Here is a 13,641-nt window from a genome sequence, read left to right as displayed (position 1 = left end):
TTTCAGGCCTGGGCTCCCTTTTTCTTTCCTTAGACTTGGGTAGAGAAAGGGGCTTTTCTGAGAACTTTAATCAGGAAAGGAGAATCAGAGTGAAAGAACCTCAAAGATCATTTTTCTGCTTATAAACCAGGGCTAGTCCCTCAAGGAGGGGGTAGGAAAATGATAGAGCCTACATAGCAACTGGAGAGAGTCTAGGTTTATTTAGAACCCTGAAGCCTTGCCCTCTTTCCTAGGCAGGCCTTCTCCCCACCCCCAGGGTCCCTCCCCTCCCTCCCCTGAGAGCTGGCCCTGGCTGGCCAGGACGGGAGAGTAGTCAGACAGCTGTTGGCAGGGGGTGGATGTAAGCCCTTTGCCAAGCCCCTCCTACCCGAGCCGCCGGGAGCTTCGGCCTCAAGCTGGTTGAGACTCCTGCCTTACCCTTTGGTCTCCACCAGACTCCTTCCGGGGGATTCTCTCCTGCACCCACTGCTGGCATGGTAAGGGTTCTGTGATGGGATGGGCTCGGGGAGGAAGGAGCAGGCCAAGGCATAGGACTGACAGAGACACAGGATTCGTGTGTGTCCAAGGCAGACTGGCTGAGAGAAAAGGCAAAACAGCCAGGTCCTCAGTTAATCAACAGCTTGCTTCCTTCTTGCAGACAGCTCCTGGGAAGGAGAGGGGGATGGGGAGAAGTTGGCCAAGCAGGGTTCCTGGAAGGAATGGCTCTCCTGGAGTCGGGTGGAAAACCACTGTCCGGAGGGGCCAGAGAACCTCAGGAGGCTGGCCGGAAGGCACAGAAAGCCCTGGCACTAAAGCCTCAAGTCCTCCCTCATGTGGCAAGTCAGGGGGAATGATGGCAGATCAGGGCAGCAGCATGGCCTTGGAGACCCTTGCCCTGAATCTCTGAACTATGAATGACAGACTAATAAGGAAAGGATTTGTTAAATATCCATACAAGGTGCTGACAACCCAAAATAGGAAAGAAAAAGCTGGGGTTCAAATCTTGTGACATCCTCTTTGGGTCATGGAGGGATCAGACTAAAATGAGACCCCTTCCACCTCATGCTATGATCCCACAGGACTTGGGAAGGTACAGGAGAGCAGCAGACCTTGACCTCCCAAAGACATGAGTTCTGAGTGTCCGTAGCTCTGTAAACTGGTGAAAATGTGCAGCCTTTGGGACAAGAAGAGTCAGCTTTAGACAGATGGATTTTTGATGAACCATTCTTGATGGTGCTTCCATAATAGGATCATCTCAGCCTCTTGCATGCCCATGTTCTAGCTCTGAGACTATTGGAGTAAAATGGGCAGGAGAGGGGGCAAGTGGGAACGGACATAGGAAGCCAGAAATAAGTCTACACCTGGGGGCCAGCCTTGCAAGCAGCCATTTGCTTGCAGAAAGGTTTAATCGGAATTTTTAGAACTTTAGAAATGAACCTTAGAGATAATTTAGCAAGTGGAAGGGAAGAAGAAATGGAGGTAGTTAGGGAGAGAAAGAGTAGCCCCTGCTGAGTCAAAGTCTGTGGCGAATTGGGAGGGAAAAGAGGGCTCTAACAGGTAGGGGCAGGAGGGGAGGGTGGCTGTTTTTCCTCCAACCTTTCATGGCATCACTTTTCAATCCTTTGACTTGGAGGTCAGAAAAGTGTTTGTGTTGGAAGGCTCCTGAATCAAGGCATCTGCTGAGACAGAAGAGATGGATTGACTTTCTGAAGAGATCACACCCGGTCCAGAGCCATCCCTGAGTCCTGCCTCCCCACCCCCACTCCCTCCTCACCCTCCAGCTGCGAAAGGACCAGACAGCAGATATTAAGGCTCAGGCTGACGTCTGGTTGCCAAGATACTTGGATGGAGCTTATCAGCCAGTCTGAAAGGGCAGGGGTGCTGGTTTCTAGATCTGTATTTACTCTGAATCTTTCCTCCCACCATGGTGTTCCACAATCTCAGCAGCTATCCAATAGGAAAAGGAGGAGGGGAGGAGAGAGAAGGATAATTCAATTCAACAAACATTTACTGATCATCAGCTTTGTGCAAAGCACTGTGGGGGACACAGAGACTGGCAAGGGCAGTCTTTGTTGTGATGTTTATAGGCTAGTGGAGATGGTATGACTTCTCCGGTCTATTCCAATCCTTCAGGGTCCATCTCCAGCCCTGTCCCTCTGAGGAAGTCTTCCATGGGAACTCCAGTCATCAATGATCCCTCTCCTTCCTGAAGAACTCAGTTCCCTCCCCCCCACACATGCAGGATGCCCCAGGAAAGAGTGTGATCTCTTCTTTTCAGAAGGGTCCCCCCCACCTCTTCTAACTCCCACCAGATGCCCAAATTCAGTAGCCTCATCCTACAGATAAGGAAACTGAGACAGAAGGGCTAAATGACTTGTCCACAGCCTCACAACCTAAAGTTGAATTTGAACTTGTCTCCCTGACTCCAGACCCAGGGAGCCTAGCTTGCCTTAGGCAAGTCCCTTAACCTCTGTGTGCCTCAGCTTCCTCATCTCTAAAACAGAGGATGTATGAGGAAGAGGCTGAACTGGGTGATCTTTAATGTCTAAAGCTATGATATAAGAACCACATATTGATTTGTTCTATCCAACCTATCAGTGGGAGAGGAAGGTGATGTGTGGTTATGAAACAGCCACTCTCCCCACTGGATTTCAGTTACCCCATATGGCATGAGGAGGGGTAGAATAAATGGGCTCCAAGATCTTCCTCAGTCTAAAGTTTTAGGAAATTGGAGAAAGAATGAACTAGAGCAGGGCAGACTCCTGACATGGTGGACCATTCAGAATTCTATCCTCTCATTTGTATCTTGACTTCTTAGAAGAACATGGGCATGCAAGAGGGTGAGACTGATCCTACTGCAGAAGCACCATCAAGGATGGTTCATCAAAAATCCATCCAAAGCTGACTCTTCTTGTACTGAAGGCTGCACATTTTCACCAGTTTACAGAGATACAGACATGCAGAACTCACGTCTTGGGGGGGGGAGGATGAAATTTGCCTTGTAATGGGACCTTTGATTTAGTTAGGATTTTTGCTACTCTCCTGTGAAGGAAACAGAGACAGATCTGAGGGGGGAAAGTGAGTTTCCTAAAGGGGGGTGGGAGCTCAAAGGTGAAGAGACCTCAAGGTGAACCACAAGAGGACCCAGTTGAAGGTGTCATGATAGTTGACTCCAAACTATATGGAGAGCTGCCAGGCAGACTCCAGAATTCTGAATGGTAAACAACAGATGGAGATTAGGGAGAGCAAAATTTCAGTTCAATTAAAAAAAAAAGATTAGATATGTCCTGAAGTTGAAGGAGTGTGATAGTGATAGAGTGCTCCCTGCCATTTCCCAGGAAGGTCTAGATAGCCTGCCACTTGTTGGGAGGCAGCACTGTAGAGGGGATTTCTGTTCAGGAGTAGGTTCAATGACCTTAGAAGGTCTGTAAAGGTCCCAAAGTCAGTTGGCAGATAGTCCAGGAGAAGCCCCCAACCCAGTCTTCCATGAGCCCTATTCTTTTGTTTCTCCAGTTTCTCAAAGGGAGGACAGAATGGGCACTGCCGCTTCAATCCCTTCACCAGTGCAAGTTGGCACCTTTTTTGTAGCTTTAGAGTCACAAGAGTTGCACTGGAAAGAGGTAGCATCTTGCCCCGTGGTCACACAGACAGTATGCTTCATTTTAGAGATAGGAGCAGATGGTCACGCTTCATTCCCCTCCTGGCTGTGCTTCTGACTCTGGACTTGATCACTAAGACTCAGCTATCTTCTCCCCCTGGAACATCTCTAAACAGGTCAATGCCTTCTGAGGGGACCTCATTCCTCTCCCCCTCCCCAATTCCCAGTAAGCTCCCTGAGGACAGGTGCTCTCTGTCTGATAGTGGGCTCTCTATCCCCATGCCACCACATCACAACACACCATACCATATCACTCCCTGCCATGCCACACTGAAGTGATACCCATACATAGGCATGATGGCACCTACTCTTTGTCTCAGGCAGGAAAAGTTCATATACTGAGCACGGAGGAGAGAGAACAGCTGCTGCCAAACCTGAGGGCCGTGGGCTGGAACGAGCTGGAGGGCCGAGATGCCATCTTCAAGCAGTTCCACTTCAAGGACTTCAATCGGGTATGGGTCCAGGGCCCTGGTCATAGGGAGAATTATTGGGCAACAGCTGGATTCATGGTGAGGAACATTTATTTGGAAGCTACGAGCTGGCCCCATTCCAGGAATGTTTTCCTCTCCAAGAGGCCCTTTTGGGGAGCTTTCCTGGAGGCCTTTGCTAATCCACTTTGACAGGGAGGTACCCCCCACATAGCTGAGGGTTGGTGTGTTTTGCCTGAGTGAGATGGAGTAATCTATTTTCTAATAAGAATAATTGCAAATATTTAGATAGCCTTTTAAGGTTGGCAATGTGAGGTAGGTTCCATTATTATCCTCATTTAACAGATGAGGAACCTGAGGCAGGAAGAGGTTGTGACTTACCCAGGGTCACATAGTAAATGGATGTTTTCCTGAACCCAAGTCCGAAATGCTATCCACTGCACCACCAAGCTGCCTATCACAGAGGGGATGGTGTGGGCTGGGTCCTGCCTGGATGGGGATTTTTTGCCATCACTCTGTCCTACTCTTTCCACCCCAGGTGGACTGGGTTGGTGAGGTTTCGTCTTCAGTAGATGAATTCTAGAGCCGGGTAGTCTAGCCTATCTCTATTCCCTTGCCATGGATACAAGGCTAGCTGGCCTCCTGTTCCTTCCTCCTCCAGGCCTTTGGGTTCATGACAAGAATCGCCCTGCAAGCTGAAAAACTGGACCATCACCCCGAATGGTTCAATGTGTACAACAAGGTGAGTTGTCTTCCTCCCATTCCCTACTTTCCCCACCTCCCAGTCTCAGAGTCTAGCTTGACCTCAGTCCACCCATGGATCTCCCCGTTCATAGTATCTCTCTGGAGAATAGTATTCATCTCCCCTGCCTCACCCATGGACATGTTCCTTCACTCAGAATGTATTTTAGATTGTGTCCTATGTTTTTCCTTCATAACTAGTCTGAACTCTGTGAAAGCAGCTTTGTTATCTTTACGGTTAGCTTTAAAAACTGATTCTGGATAGTGCTGAGCCCATAGTAGGTGCTCGAGGTATTTGTTTTTTAAATCTGGGTATGATTTCATAGGGGTATTGGATATTCCAGTTATGGAAATGCTTTCCACTAATGCAGATCTACAGCTTATCTATCATCTTAGAGCTGCCCAGGGGCACAGAAAGGGGTCTCCTATGTATCATTCGTATACTCCAGCATCCAGCACAGAATTTGACTCAGAGTACCCAGACCTTGACTCCAAAGTGAGCATCCCAGGTTGTATTTCCCTCTTCTGGCTGGGTGACAAAATGAGACCCAGTGTCCCCCTAATGATTGTAAGCCAGCCCAATCATTCCCAGAGGCCTCAATGGCGTACAAAGATCCTCAGTTGTCCAGTATTTTTCATTTCTGAGCTCCTTCTTCTCCCCTACTCCCCCAGGTTCTCCAACATAACAAAATTTGTTCCGACTCCTTGTTTATATATTACTTTCCTGAAGGGCTCAACACCCAAGGAGCCTCAACTGCCTTAGAACAGTCAATGGTCAAAATAGTTCATAGTGTTCATTAAAAATCAGAGAGGATACAGTAAAGAATTTTTTAGTTCCATTTCTTTTACAGATTTGAGAACAGCTGCCCCAAATAAGCTGGTGTCCCGAGACCCAGGGTTGGGTGGGTGGTCTCCCTCCTTTTATGATGAATTTAGCTGAGACCTGAGGAATGTGGGGCACATGCAAATGGTAACTCTGATTTAGAATAAATCAACATTCAGCCTCTGGTTTTATTTTTCAGGTCCACATCACCCTGTCTACCCACGAGTGTGGAGGCCTGTCTGAGAGGGACATTAACCTGGCCAGCTTCATTGAACAGGTGGCCGTGTCCCTGGCTTAGACCTTCTCACTTTCCCTCCCTCCACCATCTTTTCCATTTGCTGCGCTAGGAGAATAAGGGTGTTGGGGGTGAGGGGACACGGGAAACCCTCTACAGTGGATCAGACTCAGTGGTTTAGGGGGGTAAGTGGGGAATGGATGGTGGAGTAATATCAGTGAAATGTTCCCTTGTCATCTTTGCCCACACCCTAGGCTCACCCTTTGCTGTGTACAGAAATTGTGCCAAGGTCAATGGTAGGCATCTAGATAGTGGGTGCAGAGGCAGTCAAGTTTTTCTTCTCATATCCTGTGAGTGCAAAGGTGAAGTGATTTTTTTCCTCCTGCTGGTTTAACATTTCACCATAAGTTATGGAGATATAACTTGTAGTTAACTAACAATGCCCTATCCATTATAACTTGGAGATGTGACCCTTGAATAAGAGTGCAATTGTGGACAAATGTGACCTCATACCTCAAATAAAGCTACCTGTTAACATACTTGGTCGTGAGCTCTTTCATCAATGCTTAGTTTTAGATAACTCCCTTGGGGAGTCTCTTGAGTGTTGAAGACTCATCATCTTCCATCATTCATCATCTTCTTCAGTAGTAGAAATAGTGAGCCATCAAAGTCATTAGAGGGTCTTGGAGGACTATTCTTCCAAAGGGGTCCTGGGATCAGGCCTTACTCAGACTCCTTCCCCAGGCTCCTTATGCCCAATCCTCTATCCCAATCAAGTTCACTCCGGCTTGTCTCTGCCTGGGAGACAGGTAGATGGGCTCTGACCAGGCTAGGAGGATTAAGAGCCCTGAATTAGAGGCCCTCCTCTCCTAACTGGGTGATCTAAAGATAGCTTACTTTACATGGTTGAGTCTCAGACTGCTCCTCTGTAAAACGAGATGGTTGAAGATTGAAGTTCTTTTCAACTCAGACTTGCAGTAGCCCAGCACATAGTTCCTCTGAAGGACTGGGTCTTGGGTCCCTCAGTTTACCTGGAGATGATGTAGTGGAAAGGGGACTAGAGTCTGGGGCAGGGGGGCGAGAGCAATAAGCCAGAGGCAGGGGTTGGACAATGCCCCTTTCCACAGGGTCCTTAGTCTGGAGAATAGTATTCATGCACCACTTTCCTGAACACTAGCCTTTTCCAAAGGCTGACTGGACTCACCAATGCCAAGCACTCTGAAGGGGTTTGCCCTTTCAGGACGGAAGGAGAGAAAGGAGAGTTGACACATCCACAGCTTCCATCCTGCTCTCAACTCCCAGGATGTGTTATTTGAAGACCACTCCCATGTTGGGGCTGCTAGATAGAGAATCCAGGACTAGAGTCAGGAAAATTTCTCTTTGAGTTCAAATATAGCCTCAGACACTTACTAGCTATGTGACCCTGGACAAGTCACTTAACCCTATTTGCCTCAGTTTCCTTGGCTGTAAAATGAAATGGAGATGAAAATGGTCAATCACTCCAGAATCTTTGCCAAGAAAGCCCCAAATGGGCTCAAGAAGTTGGACATCAAGTCATGTTGGACATGACTGCAACATCTGAACAACAAAATTCCCATGTCAGTGAGCAAGGAAAACAAGAACCTTAGTAGTCTCACTGTGTTCCCTGATCTCTCTTTAGATTACTTTTTTTAGGTTTCTGTAAGGCAGATGGGGTTAAGTGGCTTGCCACACAGCTAGGTAATTATTAAGTGTCTGAGACCGGATTTGAACCCAGGTACTCCTGCCTCCAGGGCCGGTGCTTTATCCACTGCGCCACCGAGCCGCCCCTCTCTCTTTAGATTATGAAAAGACTGGACTGTGGCCTGTTAAAGGTCATTTTCTGACTCTAAAGTAGAGCTGAATCATCCCTGCATCTTCACGGCTCCACCTGAAATCCATTCTCCTGGGAGATAAGCCCCAGGTTGCTCAGGGGGGTAGCAATGCCCAATGAGAGGGTGTTGTAGTGTTCCGGACAGATTGCAGTATGAAAAGAAAAGTAACTTGATAAAAGACAACAGGACTTAGAAATAAAGAAGTTTATTCTACAATTAATCCAAACCACAGGAACAACAGGCCTGGAGAGCACACTTGGTGGGAGGAGGGAAAAGAGGAAGTATTTAATCACAGTTGAGTTTCAAAAAGAAATAAGGCAATGAAGTATTCAAATCCAGATGAGGGCATGGAAACCTAACTGCTTACAGAGGCTAGGGCTGGTTGGTAAGGATGGCCCCCAGAGTCTGCTCCTCTTTTTTTTCTCCCTCTACCCTACATCCCTTAGGTGATCTCATCAGCTCCCATGGGTTCAATTACCATCTCTAAACTGAGGAGTCTCAAATCTACTTTTCCAGATTTACTGATATCCAGTCCTATATCTCCAACTGCCTGACATCTCAATATATCCAAAACTGAACTTAATCTCTTCCCCCCACCCCTAAACCCTCCCAAATTTCTAAATTCTCTATTACTGTCAAGGTCTCTCAACCCCCCCCCCCAGCCAATCTATTACCAAGGCCTGTTGATCTTACCTTCATAACATCTCTTGCAACTGCTGCTTCTTCTCCCTTGACTGTTCCCATACCAGCCCAGTCTCCCATCACCTTATACCTGAACTCTTAAGCTTGCTAGTGGATCCACATGCTTTACCATTCCTCCCCTCCTCCCCTATGGGGTGAATGGTGTTCAAGGACTAGCACCCATAGAGGAAGGACTAGCACCCATAGAGGAATGACTGCTGAGCTCTTTTCAAGGCTGCTCATCCACCTTTGGTGCCCACCTGACACCCAGTTATCACCTGCGGCTCCAAGAAGCTATAGCTTGCTATGTGGCCATATCCTGGTAAACTGACTTGGCTACGGGCTAAACAAGGATGAGGGTAATTAGCAGGCTTCAAACTATCAAATGAGTCAGAAGGATGTCTACCCTAAGCATGTGAAGACTTCTCCCAGCAGAATGTGCGAAGAACAAGTTATTCCAAAGGCCATGAAGGTGACTGAAGCTTAGACTTGGCCGGGCATTGAAGACACCAAGGTCATCCACTACCATCCTGCCACTGGACTAGATGACTCTGGAAGAGGATGCTGATGACTTTGTACAACTTTGCCCCAGATCCAATTCACAAATTCACAAATGAGTCAGTGATGTCAATGGTCCTCTTCCCAAAGAGCACCATCACCATCTCTCTCTCTCTCTCTCTCTCTCTCTCTCTCTCTCTCTCTCCAGGATCTCCATCACTTCCATGGTAACATACAGCTATTCCTTCCACAAGATTTTCTAATTCCAGACATTTTCCCAGCTAACCTCCAAGTTTGAATTCTCTTGCTCTTTCTTTCTACTTCCTAGCTTCCAAGTCTCCAGCTAAAAGTCCATCTTCTACATTGAACCTTTCCTGATTCCTCCTTCCCTCTCCTATTGATCTCATATCCTGTTGGTTCAGAGCCACTGGCATGTTGTTTCTTGAGAATACACACACACAGTCTTCCATCTTTCTTTGTAAACCAGTTCCTGCTGCAAAATAATGTTTACAGACTAATTTTACTGCTCTGTCAGATAAGACCTTATATATTAGCTTGTCACCCCTAGGGGAGGATAGTTCCCTTCCTATCAACTTTTCACAATCATAATAAAGAACAAAGTAATCATTTTTTTAAAAGAAAGAAAAAAATCCCACCACCCACCATCACCATGTCAATCCTCAAATAGGCCAAATATATGAAGTTGCAGAGCTGTGGATCTCCTGGATCTCTTCCTTTGGGACGTTCTCCCCCAAAAAACAAATCTATAATCAAGAGAGCAGCCTTAGCTTCTTTAGCATGGCCAAGGCTGTTCTGAGACCCAGGCAATGGAGTCCAGAGGAGCTGAAACTCAACTTGGAAAAGATGGTTTGTCTGAGTCAGCTCAGCCAGTCAGTGGCCAGCTTCTAGAATACTTTTCATTCCTAACTCCTGTCTGGAACATTAGGTGATGCCATGCTCAGAGCTCTATCATTCCCACCATTTACCACTATCTGGCCCAGGATGCTTGGGGCTGAACCTTCCTGCCATTTTCCTAGACCAGAGTCCCATCACCAAGCAGCCAAAGTCAAATGAACTCATAGGCTTAAACTAAAGAGACTTTCCAGACCCTGAAAACATAAGTGGCAAGGACTTGCTTGGGAATGAGGGGCTAGGGGTCTCATCATCTCTAAAATAGACATCTCCAGCATCTCTTCCCTTCCTTCCTAGAATATGAAAATGAGTACCTACACACCGTTCAAAGTGCCTAAGAATAACTGCTGCATGGCCCTGCAAATTATTCCTCACCAAAGTGAAAGGATCCAAGATCAGCACTGGCATTCCTCCCCAGCCGTGGTGGTCCCCATCTGAACAGGGTCCCATCTAGAAGTGACATCTTCCCTCCTGGAAGCTACTGACACCTGGTCAGGCTTGTAAATGATTCCAATCTTTCATAAAGATGAAGGTTTGAGAAGTTTAATAGTTTGTCAAAGTTTTGCCTGCAGCTTGGTGGAAGGGAAAGGGGAAGGCAATAGGGGAAGTACCATCAATTTACCTTCTATGAGGCAGAAAACAGTATTAAGAGTAAGTTGATAGTACATGTCTTACATCATTACTTCTCTACCAGCAAGAAAGAAATGAGAGAATAAACTCAGGGCAGAGCCACTTGACTGGCCCTGGGCCACCGGCCAGCTCACACTCACCATCACAGTACAATCATGTGACAGGAGAGAGGAGGGAAGAGACTCCAACCTGGACAATTATGAGATGTACCGAGAGGAAAGCTTGAAGAAAATCAGATTCAGAGCTGTCAACAACTCTGGCCCTCAGTTCCTTGGAAAAGAGTTGGGAGGGGAGCTTGGGCTGCACAGCTCCAAGCTCTAGAGGCAGCAAAGGGAGCAGGGCTGGTTGGCTGCTAATGGGACACAGGCTCTGGTCCCTTGGAACCCCGAGCCCAAGCAGAGCTCCCAGTATGTCCAGGCTACTGGCTCCATCACAAAGAGGTGCCTCACACTCACTGAGGAAAGGTGAGAGGAAGGGCTGATGAAGAAAAGTGGGTGATGACCAGCTCCAAGGCACTCCCCCCAAAAAACCCTAGGGGCAAAGCAAACAAAAGGAGTCAGCCATGCCACACCAACCCCTCATGAATGACAGCCGGCAATTCCATTCCTCTGGTACTTAAATAAGACTAAAGGAGCCTCTCCTGCCCCATTGGCAGGGTCAGACTAGAGATTCACAGCATTGGGAGGTCACAGAAGTTTGGGCCTGTGGAGAGACTGGACATTGCCAGGATCCCTGAAGGAGGAGACGGACTCCAGTGTTGTTTTAATTCCCTTGCCCGGCATGGTATTAAAAGAAATCAGTAGTTACATTATGCCCAGGGCCCAGGGCTGGAGTGGCTGCCTGCTATGGCAGAGAAAGGCACTCTATGAAGAAATAAGAAAGAGGGACAGCTCCCACTGAGCAGAGCAGTGACCAGAGGGGAGCCCCTATGCCCCAGGCCCCTTGAGGTACCAGTCTACCAGGAGCTGTCGGCCCAGGACAGTCTGGGATCCCCTGAGCCTGCTCCTTTTTAGTGAGAGGTGAAAGAAAAAGCAAGGTGTCTAACTGCCTGAGGTTCAACTACCAGAAGTACCATGGGAGTAGAGCAGGTTTGGGGCATTACCTAGGCCTGTCATGGGGTTCCCATATTCTCCTCAAAAACAGCCTGAATAAGTCAAGGCAAATTGGTGAATGCCCTTTAAAATGGGCCTTCAAGTAGCCAGGATCACAACTCATTTGTCAGTCTGATGCTACAGAATGGCTTGAAGAAGACAAAAGTAGGAATAAAGAATAAATGTCAGTGCTTTTTTTTTCCCCCTCCTCCCCAAGTTGGGTCCCCATCCCACAGTGAGTCTAGCTTCTGATTGTAGCAAGATCTGGGAGGGGCATGGGAGGTTGGGGGGAGGTGAGATGCCATAGTACCTTGGTGAGCATTTTCTTTATCCAACCAATGCCAGACCCATCAGAGGAAAAAGACCATTAGTAGCCGTCCCAAAAACAAGAGCAAAAAAACAAAATCAAAAAGGGATTTTTGATGTAGAAATGGGTAAGTTCAGTCCAAGCTTCCCTTTAGAGGGATGACAGGACTGAGCTGAGTCACTATCTGGGAAGCAACGGACCAGTTCAACCTTTTCTCACCAGAACAATTGCTCCGGGCTGGCAGAACCTCCTACTAAAGGAATAACAATCAGCCATGATCAACATAAGAGGGTCCAGTTGCCTAGTCCCAGTGCTTTTGGAAACAAGCTCAAATCAGTTCAGAAGGAGGGAGAAGCTACTTAGGCAAACACAGAAAACCTCCACTGAGGACGACAAAAGAGCCAGCCTAGTTGGGGGGGGGGGGTCCGAGGGAAGCCAGAGGGATCACCTAACTGCTCCACAGCCACCCCCTTGCTTCCCAAAGGACCAAGAGAGGTCAGAATAGCCGCACAATGATTACAGGAGGATGAAACAACTAATAAAATTGCATAGGAAGGGATGAAAACAGGAACAAGATCATTACATGAGGAAATCCTTCCGTTATCTTCAAATTAAAAGCAACCCTGGGGGTTGGAGAAAAGTAAAGAAAGAAGAATCCCTCCAATTCAAATGTCTTGACATTGTCCTTGAAGTGGAATGTGAACAACGGCCACAGCTGGGACAGATGGTCTGCTTCCTCGGCAAGTCAGCCCCGGACACGGCTGGAAGCATCCCCAGGCACAGGATCAATGGGGTTTGGGGGAACCATTCTTTTGACTGCCCTGATATGGATCTGTGGAATAAAGACTGTCTAAGAAGGACTCTGTCAATTCTGCTACCATCTTCCTGTCTGGAACAGTCTGGGACATCCCGTAAATGGCTCCCTGCGAATTCAAACCAGAAGAAACATTACTATAAAGGAAAGGAAAACGCTGCAGTCAACAGTTCTGAAGGAAATCCCAATTCTCCACTGCGCTCCACTATTCCCCTGCAGTTCGGGGGCTTTCCACTCTTACTTTAAGCCTTCCCACCCAAGATCACACTCCCCTAGACAGACAATTCCCTCACCTTCTTTCAAAAGACCAGGACCAGGGAGGCTTGGTGGCACAAGGGATAGAGCACCAGCCCTGGAGTCAGGACGACCTGAGTTCAAATCCATCCTCAGACACTTAATAATTACCTAGCTGTGTGGCCTTGGGCAAGCCACTTAATACTGTTTGCCTTGCAAAAAAAAAAAAAAAGACCAGGACCCATATTCTAACTCTGGCCCTTACTGGCCATGTGACCAGGAACAAGGTCCTTTTGGGGGCTGTTCCAGAGATTTAACAACTCTCTGCTCTCTGAAATCCTACGATTCCATGTTTTCCATCACCTTACTAACTTCCAAAGAACAGAGAACAACGGCTCCCTACCAAGCCCGTCGTCCTGGCTTTAGGGTTCTTCATGATCTGCGTGACGGATTCCCGGATGTCCTTCAGAAATAGCATGGAAACCTTGGGACGAGTGTGAAGCAGGGTAATGCAGATGTGGATACTGAGGGGAAGAAAAGAAGAGAAAGGGTTCACTTGGCTTTTCTTGTGAAGTTAAATTCCTAGGTCAGCCACATTATTCTGTCATAGTCACTAGCCAGCAGATGTGAGTCCTGCGCAAGGCCCAGAAGGATGAGGATAAGGAGGAAGTTTGAGATCTCATTTAGAACCTGCAGGAGCCAGGTTCTTCTGAGGTGACTGAGACATTACAAAGAGGCAGGAACTCATTAAGAACTT

At 47.6% G+C, this 13,641-nt stretch overlaps 2 protein-coding genes across 4 annotated transcripts in view; one reads left to right on the top strand and one right to left on the bottom strand.

The window, feature by feature from the left end:
- The first annotated feature begins 297 nt into the window (after positions 1 to 297).
- PCBD1 (pterin-4 alpha-carbinolamine dehydratase 1) lies at positions 298 to 6,403 on the top strand. Of its 2 annotated transcripts, XM_074232766.1 has the most exons (5): positions 298 to 476; positions 3,958 to 4,089; positions 4,727 to 4,807; positions 5,178 to 5,302; positions 5,829 to 6,403. In XM_074232766.1, exons 1-5 carry the CDS (start codon positions 474 to 476, stop codon positions 5,974 to 5,976), a joined length of 489 nt encoding a protein of 162 aa, XP_074088867.1. In that variant the 5' UTR covers positions 298 to 473; the 3' UTR covers positions 5,977 to 6,403. The 2 variants fall into 2 exon arrangements, with proteins under 2 accessions (XP_074088867.1, XP_074088868.1); XM_074232767.1 differs by lacking the exon at positions 5,178 to 5,302 and having other exon boundaries at positions 306 to 476.
- Positions 6,054 to 13,641, bottom strand: part of SGPL1 (sphingosine-1-phosphate lyase 1) — an 87,450-nt gene continuing 79,862 nt past the window's right edge. For both annotated transcript variants that reach the window (XM_074232765.1, XM_074232764.1), the window contains 2 exons: positions 13,288 to 13,408; positions 6,054 to 12,759 (listed from right to left, as the gene is read on the bottom strand). In XM_074232765.1, coding sequence (XP_074088866.1) covers positions 12,622 to 12,759; positions 13,288 to 13,408 — 259 coding nt within the window. In that variant the 3' untranslated portion in view covers positions 6,054 to 12,621. The remainder of the gene's footprint in view (positions 12,760 to 13,287; positions 13,409 to 13,641) is intronic.

This window comes from Macrotis lagotis, chromosome 4, assembly GCF_037893015.1.
Source record: "Macrotis lagotis isolate mMagLag1 chromosome 4, bilby.v1.9.chrom.fasta, whole genome shotgun sequence".
NCBI classification, from domain to species: domain Eukaryota; kingdom Metazoa; phylum Chordata; class Mammalia; order Peramelemorphia; family Peramelidae; genus Macrotis; species Macrotis lagotis.
This window is presented reverse-complemented; position numbering and strand designations above follow the sequence as displayed.